The sequence below is a fragment of the Entelurus aequoreus genome, linkage group LG10 (genome assembly GCF_033978785.1).
Source record: "Entelurus aequoreus isolate RoL-2023_Sb linkage group LG10, RoL_Eaeq_v1.1, whole genome shotgun sequence".
Classification (NCBI taxonomy): Eukaryota; Metazoa; Chordata; class Actinopteri; order Syngnathiformes; family Syngnathidae; genus Entelurus; species Entelurus aequoreus.
The window spans coordinates 35747415-35767631 of NC_084740.1; the positions used below are offsets into that span (position 1 = coordinate 35747415).

The 20217-nt window shown below is 39.1% G+C and overlaps 1 protein-coding gene across 4 annotated transcripts in view; it reads right to left on the minus strand.

Annotated features, from left to right (window-relative positions):
• Nucleotides 1-300: 300 nt before the first annotated feature.
• The window catches only part of LOC133658517 (RNA-binding protein Nova-1-like), a 123166-nt gene continuing 103249 nt past the window's right edge, over nucleotides 301-20217 (minus strand). For all 4 annotated transcript variants that reach the window (XM_062060641.1, XM_062060642.1, XM_062060640.1 and 1 more), the window contains one exon: nucleotides 301-5905. In XM_062060641.1, the coding sequence (XP_061916625.1) occupies nucleotides 4883-5905 (1023 nt within the window). In that variant the 3' untranslated portion in view covers nucleotides 301-4882. The remainder of the gene's footprint in view (nucleotides 5906-20217) is intronic.

Consider the following 20217-nt stretch of genomic DNA (forward strand, 5'->3'; position numbering starts at 1 on the left):
TGAGAGGTGGTGCGGTGGGTGGTTGGTGGGTGGGGTTATGGACAGTCGAGCTGAGTCAGATCACATGATGAGGGTTTGCAGCTATAACGTCAGGAGGTTCCATGAGAAGCTATGGAAGCCTGACTGGTTTTAGCTTGTTGGTGGACACTGGACACGACACCCCTCCCCCACCACCACCCAGACCCCACCCGCCCTCTCTCACACACACACGCACACACACTGGCCTTCCCCCACCCCGGATGTGTTACTGTGATGATGCAGAGTGTGGTGGAAGGTGAAGAATAAGACAACAGAAGACAGGTGATGCTAAAATGAACATTTATAATGGCTGCTGTTGCCGTGGCAAAATAAGAATCTTAGAAAATGACCTCATAGATATTGTTAGAACTAGATGGCCCACTTCACTGGTAATCCACAAGTCAACAAACACAACTCACTAGTTTCTTTACAAACACAATGCTACAGTGACATTAAATATTCAATACTCTTTACGTCAGGTAATGAATGTTGTTAAAAAGCAACTACTAATACTAACAAAAGAAAAACAATATTCACCTTTTTTTACCCCCAAGTCTTTCCCTGTTTTTTTTTTGTATCTCTTCTTCTTGCCGTTATTTCGTGAGTCATGATAATAATAATAATAAATAGCTCATGTGTGGGAAATGGGGCGGGCAGCATAAAACAGGGGGGGTTGAGCTTAGAGCCATGCGGTGAAGAAATGACACGTTCCTAATCTCACGTGTTGTAATACTTGGAGATATGTGCTGACCTTGCATGTAAACCAGACTGTATTGCACAAAGGTTAGCTCCGCCTCCGGACGCGCACACCTGAGCCGGGCGAGTGATATGTCTGACAGTGGCGCCACCCGCTGGTCGATGACTGGCAATGACTCCTATTATTATTATTATTACTACTACTACAGCGAGCTAAATGGGAATACAGCAGCTACAAGCTAACAAGCGTCTTTATGCTGCCGCCCCCCAACAAAAATATTTACAACGAGAGAACAAAAACGTGAGGAAACAGTTTAGTGTTTTTTTTCTGCATCTTTTTGTCCAAATGTTTTGTTTTTTTAAGTCATCCTCGATGATGAGCGACAAAGCAAGAGTTGAAATCACATCAGCGAGCATTGCACAGTATTTTTTTTTTGTTTGGTTTTTTTTCCGGAGGGGGCGGGCATATGGAATGAAGAGTTACTGTCCCAAACAGCTGGATGGACACGGGGGGGGGGGGGGGGGGGGGGGGGTAAAGTTCATGAGCGGGGGGAGGGGTGAAAGTTCAAACAGTTCAAGAGGAGGACAGAGGATGGCGCCAACACTCGGCATGGCGTCGCCACAAACAAACGAGGGGAGAAAAAAGAATTGTCGTTAGAAAAATGAATCTTTCCCATCCAGGAAAAATGATGGAGGGGTGGACAAAGAGGGGGGAGTGGGGGTGAGAGGTGCCCCCAACACTATGGCACACGATCAATGAGGTCCCACGGCTGAAGAAGATGACAGAGTTAGGAAAGCAGCTGGCATGAGCGGCGGTTGCTTTGGAGGCGCTGACAGGTGCCACCTGACGGGGGGGTGGGGGGGGGGGGGGTGGTGTGTGGGGGGGGTGAGTTAATCCTGGTGGAGGTGTGTGTAGGGGGGGGTGGTGGGGGTGAGGAGGAGGAGGTGCTGTTGGTCGGCGGTGTCATGAGCGACATCATGTTATGAGGGGGCGGAGCATGCTGGCTTCATGGGTGCCTCGCTAAGACGCCTTTTCAGTGTCCTTGGAGTTTGGCACTGGAGGAGGGGGAGGGGGAGGGGGGGGCAGTGAAAGTGCAAATAAGTGTGTGTGTGTGTGTGTATGGGGGGCGGGGGGGGGGATAAACAGGCTACACACACAAAAATGGCATCTGGTCGTTAGTCATCCAGCAGCAAAATAAAGGAGAAGAAACAGTGACGTGACAAATGCTCTACTTGCTGGTGTTCGTTAGACCCGCCCCCCCCCCTTCAGGTGTGGGGTCGGGGGGCGTTCACACACACACACACACACACACAAAAAAAAGGGGGTCCCCTCGTGGCGGGGGCTGCGGAAGAGACGCGCCGAGTTCGGTTTGCCGCGCGTCTTTGATCTGGGGGGTTTACGCAACGTTTACGCAACGTTTACGCCGGCACGGCCACGCCCACCGCGGGGAGGGGGGGGGGTCCAAGGAATGAATGCACGTCAACTTTTAGTGCATAAAAAAAAAACGAATTTTGTTCGTTTGAAAACAACTGGCGAGTGACAGGAAGTGGGCGTGTTGCCACAACCGAATACTGGTTTGCATTAAACAGAAGGTAGAAGTTTTAAAGCCGACGACGCCCAAATATTTTGGACGAAAAACGTGCAAAAACAATTTTTTTTTTTGTTCTCTGGTTATTTTGTTCGCTTTATCTGTGACTCCGCCCCCCCTCCCCCCCACACGTGACAATGAACGACACACACAGCCTAATTATTTTTTTCATGTTTTTTTGTTTTTTTTTAAGTCCACACTTGACGTCATGCAATATTTATATTCATATATATTTATATGTATATATACGTGCAAAAAAGTGAACATCTATTTCCACAAAATACATCTTCCTTGTCCCTATAAAAAGTTGTGTTTAAGAATGCTAAGTCGTCACATTTTCTTCAGCATTATGATGCTAATGCTAAGCTATCGCTATGTTAGTGTTTCATGGAGTGCTGCTGCGTTAACACTTTCTAGAAATGATAAATATGCGTCATTTGGCACGTTTCACATTTTCCTCGTATAAAAGTACGTCTGCGATATCAAATCAAGGAGAGCTCTTTTGGCACGGCGCCAAACTTTTCAACCTGTGGTCGGCGATTTCCGGCTAGAAATGGATGTCTTTTTATTTTATTTTTTTCAGCGTTTCCTAGCAGCGTTTCCCAGCAAACAAAAGGAGGAACAGAAACATCTACGGCTACTCGGAAAGCGCAGAGAAGGACGAGACGACAAGTATTGCTTCCAGGACAACGCTGGCCCTCCCACAGGAGCCATGCAGGAAGTGCGGGGGCCACTTCCTGGCTCCAAAACTGTCTACACAACATCTAAAATACTCGCGGCAGGCTTCCTGTGGTTGCCATGACGACACAACAACAACAACAACTTGACTTCCTCTAGCGGCACACGGCGTCTCCCCAGGAGAAGCAGCAGCAGCAGCAGCAGCAGAAGAAGAGGACATGCATCATGGCCACCCATGGAGCGATGTGGTAGGAGGAGGCGGAGTCAGGATGGGGGGGTGCGTTGGGGGGGAAAGGGGAGGAGTGTATGGAGTTAAAGATGGAGTAAAGAAGCCTCCTTACCAGAAAGCCTTGCTGGCCATGTGACACCATCACCGCCAATGTGGGCCACATTGCTTCGGAGGAGGAGGAGCCATACCCCCCCGCCACCCCTCCCTCGCCCTCCTGTGGGCGAGCAAATCAAACGCACCCCTCCTCCACTTTTTGGTTTACGTTCCATCACACTTCAATTTGGGCTTTTATGAAAAAATTCCCAGAATCCTTTTCGACAAACCCCCCCCCGCCCGCTGTTCCGGCAGGACGGGTGACCTTTGACCCCAACAGGCCGCCGCCCCTCGACCCTCTGTCCTGCGCGAGGTCGTTCATTGCATCCCTGGCCTTCGCTGTAAATATTCATATAGAAATGTCAGACGTGTTCCCTGCCATATAAAAGTCATCCAGTTTGCATCCCTGACATCAGACCCCGCCCTCCCCTCCCTCGCTTCGGAGGCGGCGAGGCCCCGCCCCCTCGCTTCACAGTGCATTAAGACAAAGATTCAGTGTACTGCGACTGTAAAAAAACAAAACAACAACCACAAGACAATCACTAAAAAAAATAAACAGCATGTCGGGCGGCTTGGCGTCCGCCACACGGGGGCGCCTATCTCCCTTCACGGTATGCTCGAGGCTCCGCCCCCCTCGCCGCCTTTCAGTGTTGGCGTGTGTCAGTAGTTAGTCCTAAGTGCTATTGCTCCCCATTAGGGACACGGGTCAACATGGCTGCCGAGACGCCACGCTGCTGCTGCTCGAGGCTGCCAGTGTTGTGTTCCCTGCTCGCACACCAGGTGGCGCCCTCTCTTAAATAAGACATCATTATATTAGACTATGTGACATCTGCAGTCCAACCTTTAAATTAAAACAAATTTACATTCAAGATGAATTCACACGCTGACAGAGATGTGAACTCCTCGGTAATAAATATCGACCATGTCGTCACGGCGTCGCTCGCGTGCGTCCATCCCAGCTAGCCAGCTGGCGCGCTACGTGAGGTCATCGGCGTGCGCCTCGGCGTCACGGGGGTGGGGGATAAGGGGCAAGGGGTGGCCGTCGCGCGCACGCGAGGGGACGGCGGCGCCGACGTTACGTTTCCTCGCGTGCGCGCCTGTCAACTTTGCAGTCATCCAGCCCCGCCCCGCCCTGGTTAAGGGGGCGGGGCAGGTCAAGAGGGGGCTAAAAGGGGAGGGGCAAAGAAAAGAAAAAGAAAAACCCTATGAGAGGGCGGGGGTGTCGGGGAAGGGAGGGGGCAGAGTCCACGCCATCCCCTCCCCCCTCCACTCCCCTACTTCCTGTCATTCAGCGTGTCCACAAACATCTTAAGTTACCAAATCAAACATTAAAACAAAGAACAAATCCAGAAAGACGTTAAGTAATAAAACTTATTTACATTTTACACCTTTTTTTTTCTTGGTTTTTTTTCAGCGTGAAAACTCCTCCCCCTTGCCGTCTCAGCACATTTTTTTTGTAGTCGAGAATACTGAAAAGACGCAGAGGAAAAAGCCGCCGTTCCGTCTGACATTCGTGCTCTACGCTCCTCCCCCGAGCCCTGCCTCTTTTCCCCTCCTCACTGGTGATTGGCTGTCAGCGTTAGCCCACCTTCTGCGGGTTGGTGGCGCGCACCCCCTGCTCGTAGGTGATCCGCTGGCTGATCAGGTACTGCGCCGCCTGCGTCGCCGCCTGCGAGCCCGTGATGGTGACCTTCCTGTTCCGAGTTCCGGGGATGAACTCGCCTTTCTTGGAGATCTGGATCCTGGCGCCGGTCAGTTCCTGGTACTCCACTAGCGTCTTCCCTCCTTTTCCCAAGATGGCTCCCACCAGATTTTCTGGCACAGCGATCTCCACCACTTCCTTGGCTCCCTCCGCCAGCTTCTCCGTAGCCAGCAGCGACGACGCCATCAGTGGCGAGGCGGCGCTCAGGTAGCCGTTGGTGGCGCCAGTGGCGGCGGCCAGCGACCCCAAGGAGAAGCCCCCCAGCCCTGCGGCCGGGTGGCCGGCGCTGGTGGAAGCATCGTTGGCGTAGGATGCTAACAAGTTAGCTGCGGCTGCCGCTGCCGGGTTGGCGTTGGCTGCCACGGCGGCGAGCACCCCTGACGCGGCGGCAGGGTTGAGGCCTAGACCCAGCGAGTTGGTGTTGTAGCCGTAGCTCGCCAGCGTGTTGAGAGCCGACGTGATGGTCAGCAGGTCGTTGCCGGACAGGCTGGACATGGTGGTCGGGAAGGCGCCCACCCCCGCCAGGCCGGCCTGGCCCAGCAAGGATGACGCCGTGGCTGCCGCTGCAGCCGCGGCTGACGGCATGACCTCGGTGGAGTTGGCGTATGGCGAGCCGGTGGGGTTGGAGTTGGCGACGGGGCCGGTGATGTTGGAGTAGGAGATGTTGAGGCAGGACGAGCTCTGAGGGTCCTCCTGGATCTTCTGCACGATGATCTCCACCGCTTTGCGGTTTTGCTCCGGCTCGCCGCTGATGGTGACCACGCGCTCCTGCAGGTTGATGCCCTCGGGCTTCTGGGAGAGCTGCACCCACGCGCCCGACTGCTCCATCACCGCCTTGACGGTGGCCCCGCCCTTCCCGATGATCAGCCCCGCCGTGCTGTTGGGGACGATCAGCTTGGCCTGACGACGACAACAACAACGTTAGTTGGAGCTTTCAGAACAACAACACAGAGCCGCGTCTCCATGACGACCGGGCCAAAAACAAAACATTCACGGTGAAGAACCGAGGACAGAGTGATTTTGGAGGGAGGTAAACAGGGGGGGGGGGTCTAAAAAGGCTGCTTGAGAGCAACAACAAAAAAAATTGACTCCCAGGGGTCACTGTTGCCATGGAAACACAGCTCCAGTCCTGTATTGAGAGAGGCTACTGAAAAGAGCACCACACACACACTTGCACCCACACGCACGCACACACACACACACACACACACACACACTTTCTTTGCTTTTGGAAGTCCATTGTTTAAAAAAAAAGTTTTATGATGCAATTTTAAGTCTCAGCTTGACTTTGTTTCAAACACAAAAAGCAAAAGTACTCTCCATCTATACAATTTAACAAAGTAAACAAAAATTTAAAAAACTAGGAGGAGTTTGTTCAAGTAAGACCCCCTTTTTATTTGCCGAAAAATGGAAGACGAAAACCTTCCTGTTGGTTTTCAGGCATGGAATCCTGCGACTTCTATGTGCATGCTGTCCTGACAGATGGTGGCGCTAGAGAGCACATTTTTGAAATTTCATTTTCAGGACCCTAAAAATATTACATTTTTAACTGACGTGCCTGCAAAACATTGGAACTTTATGTGCACGTTAAAGGTGTACTGTACTTTTTTGGGAATTTTGTCTATTGTTCACAATCGTTATGTGAGACAAGAACACACGTCTTTTTTTTTTTTTTACAATTTTAAAGACTATAACAAAAACGCTTGAAAGATGCGATTAATGGGCATCACTGTTGCAGTCTTCAAAACCCTCCATCAATGTTTTATATGCACACTGCAAGTATATATATAATGTAGTAACAGACACCTTCATAACAATATGTTTTATATACACACTGCAAGTATATATATAACGTAGTAACACCTTCATAACAATATGTAATATGTACAATGTACACACTGCAAGTATATACACCGGTATATATAATGTAGTAATAGACACCTTCATAACAATATGTAATATATTTTATATACACACTGCAAGTATATACAGTGGGGCAAAAAAGTATTTAGTCAGCCACCCATTGATTGTCAATGGGTGGCTGACTAAATACTTTTTTGCCCCACTGTATATATAACGTAGTAACAGACACCTTCATAACAATATGTAATATGTTTTATACACACACTGCAAGTATATATATAATGTAGTAACAAACACCTTCATAACAATATGTAGTATGTTTTATATACAGACTGCAAGTATATATATATAACGTAGTAACACCTTCATAACAATATGTAATATGTACAATATACACACTGCAAGTATATACCGATGTATATATAATGTAGTAATAGACACTTTCATAATAATATGTGATATATTTTATACACACACTGCAAGTATATATATAATGTTGTAACAGACACCTTCTTAACAATATGTAATATGTACAATATACACACTGCAAGTATATATATAATGTAGTAACAGACACCTCATAAAAATATGTAGTATGTTTTATATACACACTGCAAGTATATATATAATGTAGTAACAGACACCTTCATAACAATATGTAATATGTACAATATACACACTGCAAGTATATACCGGTATATATAATGTAGTAATAGACACCTTCATAACAATATGTAATATGTTCAAAATTTACCATATTTTGTTTAGCTTCATCATTTCCAGGACTGATTTATTCCACAAATTGATTTCTGTTTCCATAGCAACGCATGTCTGACTTCTGGCAACAAATGTGTGTTCCTACTTCCGTCCTAATCATGGCAGACTTGGTAAAAAACAATGAAGACGACTTGGATTCCCAGCCTTATCTTTTTGAAACGGAATATACTGAGGATGAACTGTTGCTTCTAGACGCGAGCACGAAGGAAGAGTTAGACGTTGGAGCAGACGGAAGCTGGGAGAGGGGGATGAAAGCGATTTTGACGCTATAAATATGGAACTTGGAGCCAAGCTATTTTGACCTAAATGGAGCACTTACTCAAATAAACTGGAAAAAAACGTCCCTGGCCAGCTGGACCAAACAGACATTCATACACACCAAGTGGTGTATGTAATATGCAGTGACTCACTGTCCATCAAGCGAGTCACTGTTAATATTGATCATGATACACTCAGCACGTCATGGGTGTTATTACAGCTACAGCACATACACTGTCAAACTAGTTGTGTACAAACAAAACATCAAATGTGGGCCAATACTTTCAAATACTGGAATATGATTGTTTAAGTTTGTCAGTCAGTACAGACTGGTGTCCTATCACAGTGTTGTGCATTACAAACTCAAACACAGTTTGTGTTGTTGTAGAAGCTTGCTTATCTCTTGCCGTAGTTTGCTTTTACAGCTGATACCGAAGCACGCCGATGTGTTAGTACGCTAGAAAAATAGTTCCTCAGTGTTTGCTCTTACAATAACAATGTCGCTACAGCTTGGTTATTATACAGCTTACAGAACGTAAATGAAGTATTGTTGACGGGTTTTGAATGCATTTTAGAGTGATTTAGAGGTAGAACTGATTGCTCCCATTAGCTGCGTTGCTAGCCACCAAGAATGAGATGAGTTTTTTATGTTAGAAAGCAAAAAAAAACAAAAACCTTTTGCCTTCTTGTCTCTCATAATGATTGTGAACGATAGGCAACGTTTAAAGTTCCCCATTAAGGGCCTCAAAAAGGCGTCCAAACATAAAGAAGAAGAAAAGACATCAATTTCAATTAGGGATGTCCAATATTATTGGACTGCCGATATTATCGGCCGATAAATGCTTTAAAATGTATTATCGGAAATTACCGGTATCGATTTCAAAAAGTAAAATAAATGACTTTTTAAAATGCCGCTGTGTACACGGACGTAGGGAGAAGTACAGAGCGCCAATAAACCTTAAAGGCACTGCCTTTGCATGCCAACCCAGTCACATAATATATGCGGCTTTTCACACACACAAGTGAACAGCCATACAGGTCACACTGAGGTTGGCCGTATAAACAACTTTAACACCGTTACAAATATGCGCCACACTGTGAACCCACACCAAACAAGAATGACAAACACATTTTGGGAGAACATCCGCACCGTAACACAACAAAACAAATACCCAGAACCCCTTGCAGCACTAACTCTTCCAGGACGCTACAATATACACCCCCCGCTACCCCCCGCCCACCTCAACCTCCTCATGCTCTCTCAGGGAGAGCATGACCCAAATTCCAAGCTGCTGTTTTGAGGCATGTTAAAAAAAAAAAAAGCACTTTGTGACTTAAATAATAAATATGGCAGTGCCATGTTGGCATTTTTTTCCCCCACAACTTGAGTTGATTTATTTTGGAAAACCTTGTTACATTGTTTAATGTATTCAGCGGGGCATCACAACAAAATTAGGCATAATAATGTGTTAATTCCACAACTGTATATATCGGTATCGGTTGATATCGGAATCGGTAATTAAGAGTTGGACAATATCGGAATATCGGCAAAAAAGCCATTATCGGACATCTCTAATTTCAATATAGGACTTGCTCGCTGCTCGGGCCCTAATAACATGGCGTGTGTCCGAAAAGGAGCGGGAAGAAGCAAAAGCTTACAATGTCCTGCACCATCGCTCAGATATAACAATGTGATTCTTTATCACGATGACCTTACATAACAGTATTCATCTACTGTACATATTTAATATATCTTACAGGCACTCCTAAAGATGGATGCTGTGAAAAGTGACTCACTCTTCGCCTGATGCAGCTTTACAAAACCAACAGGTTGAATTTGCTCAGTGCCACACACACACACACACACACACACACACACACACACACTATGTGTTGGTGAGAGGTGAGCAGCATCACTACAATGAGTGGAGAGAAAAGATGAAAAGACAGCTGCTTGGTGGGAGAACGTTCACATTCCCTTTCTAACACCAAGGACATCTTTTCTTCCGTTTTATTTTTTCTTGAAGCACATTTCATTTCCAGCAGATGGAGCGTGTGACGTCTGCTAGGAGCTTCTTTGAAGAAGCGTCTTTGCAGCTAAAAGATCTTCCCGCAACATTTCAGCCTTCGTGCACCGGGAACAGACACAGGTGTTCCCCAAAGTGTTCCCAAATAGTCCAAACACGCCACTCAGTCCTTTGGTGAAAGCTGTGACCCGATACTTTTGTCCATATGTTTGTGAATTAGCACCACCTAGTGGACATATTTATAACTGCCTTTCTTTGTGCTTGTTTTGACGCTGCATGTGCCTCTTATCATTGCAAATATTCAAATAACACTGCCCTTTTTTTGTGCCATTACGGTTTGTAACTTATTCTACAACACATTTTCTGACTAGTGACGTCATCCAGCCCACCCAGTCAAGACCTCCCAAACTTGTCTCCTTCGTTTGTGCTGTGAACATTTGTTCTCTAACTATTACAGTTGTTATGTTAATAAGGTGTTATTGTTCATAACCAGCACTATTACATAAAAAGTATAATAGTTAGACAAACAAATGGGACATGATCATGAAGAATGAATGAACTGTAGCCAACTGGCATCCATTGCAGCCGCTCACCCCCACCTTACCTTCACAACCTTTCTTCTCCTTCCCATTTTGGGCTTTTGGAGTTTTTCCTTGCTTAGATGTGGGTCCAGATCAGGGGGTGTTGTCGGGGTTTGTGCAGCTCTTCCAGACACGCGTGATGAACGAAGAAACTTTGATTGATTGAAGTTTGGCGAGATTTTGAATCATAAAAGGTTAACACAAAAATTATAATTGTTAATAACATAAAAACAATAATAGCTATTATTATAGAAACTATAATAGTTAATAACATACAAAATTATAATAGTTAATAATATAACAACTATAATAGTTAATATAAAAACTATATTAGTTAATAATATAAAAACTATAATAGTTAACATAAAAACTATAATAGTTAATAATATAAAAACTATAATAGTTAATAACATAACTATAATAGTTAATTACCTAAAAACTACAATAGTTCATTACATAAAAACTATAATAGTTAATAATATAAAAACTATACGATTTAATAATATAAAAACTATACAATTTAATAATATAAAAGCTATAATAGTTAATAACATAATAACTATAATAGTTAATAATATAACAATTAAAATAGTTAATAACATAAAAACAATAATAGTTAATAACATAAAAACTATAATAGTTAATGAAATAAAAACTATAATAGTTAATATAAAAACTATTCGATTTAATAATATAAAAACTCAAATAGTTAATAACATAACAACTATAATAGTTATGATATACAAACTAAAAAAGTTAATATAAAAACTATACTATTTCATAACATGACTATAATAGTTCATAATATAAAAACTACAATAGTTAATATAAAAACTACAATAGTTAATAACATAAAAACTATAATAGTTAATAACATAACAACTATAATAGGTAATAATATAAAAACTACAATAGTTAATAACATAAAAACTATAATAGTTAATAACATAACAACTATAATAGGTAATAATATAAAAACTATTTGATTTAATAATACAAAAACTATAATAATATAAAAACTATGATAGTTAATAACATAAAAACTATAATAGTTAATAGCATAACAATTATAATAGGTAGTAATATAACAACTATTTGATTTAATAATACAAAAACTATAATAACATAAAAAATATACCAGTTAATAACATAACTATAATAGTTAATAATCAAAAATATATAATAGTTAATAAAAACTATACTAGTTAATCATATACAAACTATAATAGTTAATCATATAAAAACTATAATTGTTAATGACATAAAAACTATAATAGTCAATAATATAAAAACTATAATAGTTAATAACATAACTATAATAGTTAATAACATAAAACTATAAGAGTTAATATCATAACTATAATTGTTAAAAACTAATAGTTAATATTATAACTATAATAGTTAATAATATAAAAACTCAATTGTTAATAACATAACTATAATAGTTAATAACATAAAAACTATAATAGTTAATAATATAAAAACTATTTGATTTAATGACATAAAAACTATAAGTCAATAATATAAAAACTATAATAGTTAATAACATAAAACTATAAGAGTTAATATAACTATAATTGTTAATAACATAAAAACTATAATAGTTAATAACATAACTATAATAGTTAATAACAAAACTATAAGAGTTAATATAACTATAATTGTTAATAACATAAAAACTATGATAGTTAATATTATAACTATAATAGTTAATTATATAAAACTATAATAGTTAATAATATAAAAACTATTTGATTTAATAGCCATCACATTGACATAAATGACGACATGGAAAAATTGGTTCATGAATTGGACATCATGCGGACTAAGAAAAAAAAAATAATCAATGAATCAAACAAAATATATCCATATTGGTGTATGTATACTGACTTGTCATTATCATCCATTATCACATGTTATACTTCTTCTGAAATTGTCATGTATCCATCAAATCTGCTGTTGAAACTTGGACTATATAACCAACATATAAGTTGATTGTAAATTAGGGGCGGGACATGGATAAGCATTCTTGCTTTTTTCCCGTATCCCTTTTCGGTGGCTGCCGTTGCATGTCTGTCAAATTACAAAGAGTGAGGAAGTGTTGCTATATATGTCTGTCTGCCAGAATACATACATTCATTCATTCATTCATAAAAAAAATATATAATAACATACAAATTATGATATTTAATAACATAAAAACTATAATAGTTAATAACACAAAAACTATATGATTTAATAATACAAAAACTATAATAACATAAAAACTCTGATAGTTAATAACATAAAAACTATAATAGTTAATAACATAACTATAATAGTTAATAACATAACAACTATAATAGTTGATAACATAACTCATAGTTAATAACATACAAACTATAATAGTTAATAACACAACTAACAGTTAACAAAAAAACTATAATAGTTAACCAATAAATGTTTGGCACAAATCAGCACAAACGAATGGACACGTTTGGGGAGGTTTTGACGAGGTGGGGGGGCTGGATGACGTCACTCGTCAGAAAATGTATTTTGCAAATAACAACGGCACAAAGAACGGGCAGTGTTATTTGAATATTTGCAATGATCAGGAGACTTCACCCAGGTCTTTTAACCATGATGGTGGAGATGAGTCGGACCTTGTGTGTGACAGACAGCTAATGTTTCATTAGTGTGTCACCTCTCATCAACTTTGTGAGAGACTGAAACAAAAAAATGTGAAAAGGGATTTTTTTTTTTTTTTTACCCATGATCCTTTTCGCAGAAGAAGTGGGAGTACAAACATCAGCAAAGTGCGATCCCTCACTAATGATCACATCCACCATCTTTACAGCACACTAACGAGCTTGTCTTTGTCCTCCTTTTTCTTCACTTCTATCCAACCTTCCCTTCCTCCACCCTGTCATCACTTCCTGCTCCCTTATTTGTCTCACACACACACACACACACACACACACACACACACACACACACACACACACACACACACACACACACACACACACACACACACACACAAACACATATACTGGTTATCAATTGGAATGGGGACCAAGTTTTTGATCATGACTTGTGAGGACCACCCTTTCTACAGGTTGTGGAGGCATTAAAAAATGAGGTAAAATGTCCACTGCCCAGCTAGCTCATACACGTCTTTAAATCTCTGGATTGATGAAGTAATGTGCTGATCATTCTTACTGGGGCCCCTGGGGAAAAAGAGTTCATATGGTTCATGGGGACCACATTTAAATCATTTTGCATAATTCACACAAATTTGTACGTGCCTACTGAGGACCATTTAAAAAAAAAAAAAAGTTGAAAGTAAATATGACACGATTGTCAGAATACAGCACTACAGCTGTCCTCTTATAGGAAGTTTCACCACTTAAATGTTCAAGCAAATCCTGCATCTTCTGTGACATTACTGAAAACTGCTATTTAGCAGTAATGAAGTTGTCTGCAACTCCAACTAGCATATATAGAAGGATGGAACATTCTGAATGTGAATCATACTATAAGGCAGTGGTTCTTAACCTGGGTTCGATTGAACACTAGGGGTTCGGCGGAGGTCAAGACACACCCGACTCATCGTGTAAATACAAACTTCTCCCTATTGGCGTATTACGGATACGGCAACAGCTGACTGGTGCGTAGGTGTGTAATTTGTTGTGAGTTTATGCACTGTGTTGGTTTTGTTGTTTGAACATTAAAACATTAACGAGATTGTTGCGTTCAAATGTCTATTAAGTACATCAGGGGTGTCCAAACTTTTTCCACTGAGGGCCGCACACTGAAAAATCAAAGCAAGCGGGGGCCATTTTGATATTTTTTATTTAAAAAACCAATACGATATATGTATAAAAAATATCCATTTAGGCCTCCACTCAGGCTTGATCCTGGGGACCCCAAAGAGTTTTGGTCAAAAAAATAGCAGTATTATTATTTTTATTATTATTCAAGTTTTAAATCTCTAGATCAACATTAGGTCTATCTGTCAATATAACGTTTTTAAAGATTTAAGTCGTATACTCTTTTTGTCAAAGAAAACCCAGTTTTTTATGGAAAAAACACAAAATATGCAATATTTTCACCCAATAAAATTTTCAAGTAGAATATTTGATGTTATATAATAATTGTAGCCTTAAAAAGGTCAATAACTCATAACACCATTGATTTTGATTCATTATTATTTTTTGAGCAATGACACTTAAAAACAAATCACACTAAAATGATTGGGGATCCAAAAGGGTCCTACTCACTAAAGCAGGGGTGGGCAATTAATTTTTACCGGGGGCCGCATGAGCAACCCGAGCACTGCTGGAGGGCCACATCGACAATATTTCAATAAAATTTTGCTCAATATTATTTTTGATATATACCGTAAGATAAATAATAATAATAATAATTAATAATAATGGTAATACTTCAACATAGTGTGTGTAACAGCATTCCATGACTAATATAAATCAATTAACATTAATAATAAATGACAGTAAAATAAGTACACGTATGACTGAGGAGTCATAGTGTAACTTTGTGTGGTGTTTGAGTTGTCCGACTTTTTGTGTGGCCATAAACGCACCAGTGGTTTAGTGCTATGCGTGTTGGTGACAGATGACAAGTTGGTTTTGGCCTGGTTTGTACGGCAGAAAATGACTAGTTTTTCGAGATAGAAGTGTTTTACTTATGTTTTTGGTGTGGTTATGGTCGAATATAAACAGTTTTGCTCAATAAAGTGATCGATATAATTCCTGGCCTCGAAGCATCTCGATAGACGTTACAATAATTGAACGGTGTTCAATTGAACGGTGTTGACGAACACCGTTAGGTCCGCTTGTTGTCACTGTCACTCAAAGCTGCATTGCAAAATTACATAGAATAAATATGTTTATTTTGTTTAGAATTCAGATGGGATTTGATTTGGTGCGCGGCATATATTTGCTGCGCGCAGCAGACGCTTGAGCAGTGCGCAATTGCGCAGGCACGCACTTTAGAGGGAACGTTGCATGTCTTGTTGGAAACACGCCATTCTTCATCAACTTTTCTCTTTTTAGCGTCTCGGGTGTAAACCGTGCATCACTTGTCGCTGAATGTGCACCTTCACTCGCAGGTTACACACGGACACACGCCCATAAATAATACTTTTCAAAATAAAAGCAGCACAGTTGTATTGCGCGCACGACATAGATGTTTTTTCAACTTTATTTTGTAATTAATGATTGCAGCTGTTCACATTCACTCACAACGGAAGTAATACAAATAACGATTTTCAAAACAAAAGCAGCACCGTTGTATTGCACACTCGACATAGATACTTTTTAAAATTTATTTTGTAATTTATAATTGGCCTCACGCGGGCCGGACAGGGACGCACAAAGGGCCGGATGCGGCCCGCGGGCCGCAGAATGCCCAGGTCTGCACTAAAGTGTTAAAAAATAAATTGTAATTTTTTTTTTTACTGTTTACTTTTAACACAATAATCTCAATAATCTCAACTTCAGATCTATCCGCCAATTATACATTTTATTGTTGTTTATGTTTTTTGTTTGTTCGTTTGAGGCCCTTCTTTAAAAAAAAACAGCTCAGTTTTTTGTATGGCAAACACAAAATATGCAACATTTTCCTCAAAAAATATCTCAAAGTGGAATATTTAATGTGACGTAATTGGAGCCTTGAATAGGTCAATAATTCATAATGACATTGATTTTGATTCATTATTATTTTTTAAAGAAAGAAACAGCCTGCATGGCAGCTTTGGGTTATTAGAGTAAACATTGCAACATTTTCTTGTTACATTTCACCTGTTTGCTCTTTTATATTGTTTTTTATGTTTTTAATTTTTTCCAATCGTATTTTTAAAATGTGCCGTGGGGCCGTTAAAAAATGACCTGCGGGCCGCAAATGGCCCCTGGGCCGCACTTTGGACACCCCTGAAGTACATCAATAGTAAAATGTTGCGTTCAAGTGTTTACCAAGTAAAACATAAACGAGAGTGTTGCGTTCAAATGTCTACTAAGTACATCAACAGTAAGGATGGTGTGTTCAAGTGTTTACCAAGTAAAATAATAGTGTTGCATTCAAATGTCTACTAAGTACATTAAAAGTAAGAATGTTCTTTTCAAATGTTTACCAAGTAAAACATAAACGAGATTGTTGCGTTCAAATGTCTACTAAGTAGATCAATAGTAAGAATATTGCGTTCAAGTGTTTACCAAGTAAAACATTAACGAGAGTGTTGCGTTCAAATGTCTACTAAGTAGATCAATAGTAAGAATATTGCGTTCAAGTGTTTACCAAGTAAAACATTAACGAGAGTGTTGCGTTCAAATGTCCACTAAGTACATCAATAGTAAGAATGTTGCGTTCAAGTGTTTACCAAGTAAAACATAAACAGGAGTGTTGCGTTCAAATGTCTATTAAGTACATCAATAGTAAGAATGTTGTGTTCAAGTGTTTACCATGTAAAATAATAGTGTTGCATTCAAATGTCTACTAAGTACATTAAAAGTAAGAATGTTGTTTTCAAATGTTTACTAAGTAAAACATAAACGAGAGTGTTGCGTTCAAATGTCTACTAAGTAGATCAATAGTAAGAATGTTGCGTTCAAGTGTTTACCAAGTAAAACATTAACGAGAGTGTTGCGTTCAAATGTCTACTAGGTACATCAATAGTAAGAATGTTGCGTTCAAGTGTTTACCATGTAAAACATAAACAGGAGTGTTGCGTTCAAATGTCTATTAAGTACATCAATAGTAAGGATGTTGTGTTCAAGTGTTTACCAGGTAAAATAATAGTGGGAGTGTTGCGTTCAAATGTCTATTAAGCACATCAATAGTAAGAATGTTGTGTTCAAGTGTTTACTATGTAAAATAATAGTGGGAGTGTAGCGTTCAAATGTCTATTAAGTACATCAATAGTAAGGATGGTGTGTTCAAGTGTTTACCAAGTAAAATAGTGTTGCATTTAAATGTCTACTAAGTACAATAAAATTAAGAATGTTGTGTTCAAATGTTTACCAAGTAAAACATAAACGAGAGTGTTGCGTTCAAATGTCTATTAAGTACATCAATAGTAAGGATGGTGTGTTCAAGTGTTTACCAAGTAAAATAATAGTGTTGCATTCAAATGTCTACTAAGTACATTAAAAGTAAAAATGTTGTGTTCAAGTGTTTACCAAGTAAAACAATAACGAGATTGTTGCGTTCACATGTCTATTAAGTACATCAATAGTAAGAATGTTGTGTTCAAGTGTTTACCAAGTAAAATAATAGTGGGAGTGTTGCGTTCAAATGTCTACTAAGTACATCAATAGTAAGAATGTTGTGTTCAAGTGTTTACCAAGTAAAATAATAGTGGGAGTGTTGCGTTCAAATGTCTACTAAGTACATCAATAGTAAGGATGGTGTGTTCAAGTGTTTACCAAGTAAAATAGTGTTGCATTTTAATGTCTACTAAGTACAATAAAATTAAGAATGTTGTGTTCAAATGTTTACCAAGTAAAACATAAACGAGAGTGTTGCGTTCAAATGTCTACTAAGTAGATCAATAGTAAGAATGTTGCGTTCAAGTGTTTACCAAGTAAAACATTAACGAGATTGTTGCGTTCAAATGTCTATTAAGTACATCAATAGTAAGAATGTTGTGTTCAAGTGTTTACCATGTAAAATAATAGTGGGAGTGTAGCGTTCAAATGTCTATTTAGTACATCAATAGTAAGGATGGTGTGTTCAAGTGTTTACCAAGTAAAATAGTGTTGCATTTAAATGTCTACTAAGTACATTAAAAGTAAGAATGTTGTGTTCAAATGTTTACCAAGTAAAACATAAACGAGATTGTTGCGTTCAAATGTCTATTAAGTACATCATTTCAAATGTGTATTAAGTACATCAATAGTAAGGATGGTGTGTTCAAGTGTTTACCAAGTAAAATAGTTTTGCATTTAAATGTCTACTAAGTACATTAAAAGTAAGAATGTTGTGTTCAAATGTTTACCAAGTAAAACATAAACAAGAGTGTTGCGTTCAAATGTCTACTAAGTACAATAAAATTAAGAATGTTGTGTTCAAGTGTTTACCAAGTAAAACAATAACGAGATTGTTGCGTTCAAATGTCTATTAAGTACATCAATAGTAAGAATGTTGTGTTCAAGTGTTTACCAAGTAAAATAATAGTGGGAGTGTTGCGTTCAAATGTCTACTAAGTACATCAATAGTAAGGATGGTGTGTTCAAGTGTTTACCAAGTAAAATAGTGTTGCATTTAAATGTCTACTAAGTACAATAAAATTAAGAATGTTGTGTTCATATGTTTACCAAGTAAAACATAAACGAGAGTGTTGCGTTCAAATGTCTACTAAGTAGATCAATAGTAAGAATGTTGCGTTCAAGTGTTTACCAAGTAAAACATTAACAAGATTGTTGCGTTCAAATGTCTATTAAGTACATCAATAGTAAGAATGTTGCGTTCAAGTGTTTACCAAGTAAAACATAAACAGGAGTGTTGCGTTCAAATGTCTATTAAGTACATCAATAGTAAGAATGTTGTGTTCAAGTGTTTACCATGTAAAATAATAGTGGGAGTGTTGCGTTCAAATGTCTATTAAGTACATCAATAGTAAGGATGGTGTGTTCAAGTGTTTACCAAGTAAAATAATAGTGTTGCATTCAAATGTCTACTAAGTACATTAAAAGTAAGAATGTTGTGTTCAAGTGTTTACCAAGTAAAACAATAACGAGATTGTTGCGTTCAAATGTCTATTAAGTACATCAATAGTAAGAATGTTGTGTTCAAGTGTTTACCAAGTAGAATAATAGTGGGAGTGTTGCGTTCAAATGTCTACTAAGTACATCAATAGTAAGGATGGTGTGTTCAAGTGTTTACCAAGTAAAATAGTGTTGCATTTAAATGTCTACTAAGTACAATAAAATTAAGAATGTTGTGTTCAAATGTTTACCAAGTAAAACATAAACGAGAGTGTTGCGTTCAAATGTCTACTAAGTAGATCAATAGTAAGAATGTTGCGTTCAAGTGTTTACCAAGTAAAACATAAACAGGAGTGTTGCGTTCAAATGTCTATTAAGTACATCAATAGTAAGAATGTTGTGTTCAAGTGTTTACCATGTAAAATAATAGTGGGAGTGTTGCGTTCAAATCTCTTTTAAGTACATCAATAGTAAGGATGGTGTGTTCAAGTGTTTACCAAGTAAAATAGTGTTGCATTTAAATTTCAACTAAGTACATTAAAAGTAAGAATGTTGTGTTCAAGTGTTTACCAAATAAAACAAACGAGAGTGTTGGGTTCATATGTCTATTAAGTACATCAATAGTAAGAATGTTGCGTTCAAGTGTTTACCAAGTAAAACATAAACAGGAGTGTTGCGTTCAAATGTCTATTAAGTACATCAATAGTAAGAATGTTGTGTTCAAGTGTTTACCATGTAAAATAATAGTGGGAGTGTTGCGTTCAAATGTCTATTAAGTACATCAATAGTAAGGATGGTGTGTTCAAGTGTTTACCAAGTAAAATAGTGTTGCATTTAAATTTCTACTAAGTACATTAAAAGTAAGAATGTTGTGTTCAAGTGTTTACCAAGTAAAACATAAACGAGAGTGTTGCGTTCAAATGTCTATTAAGTACATCAATAGTAAGAATGTTGCATTCAAGTGTTTACCAAGTAAAACATAAACGAGAGTGTTGCGTTCA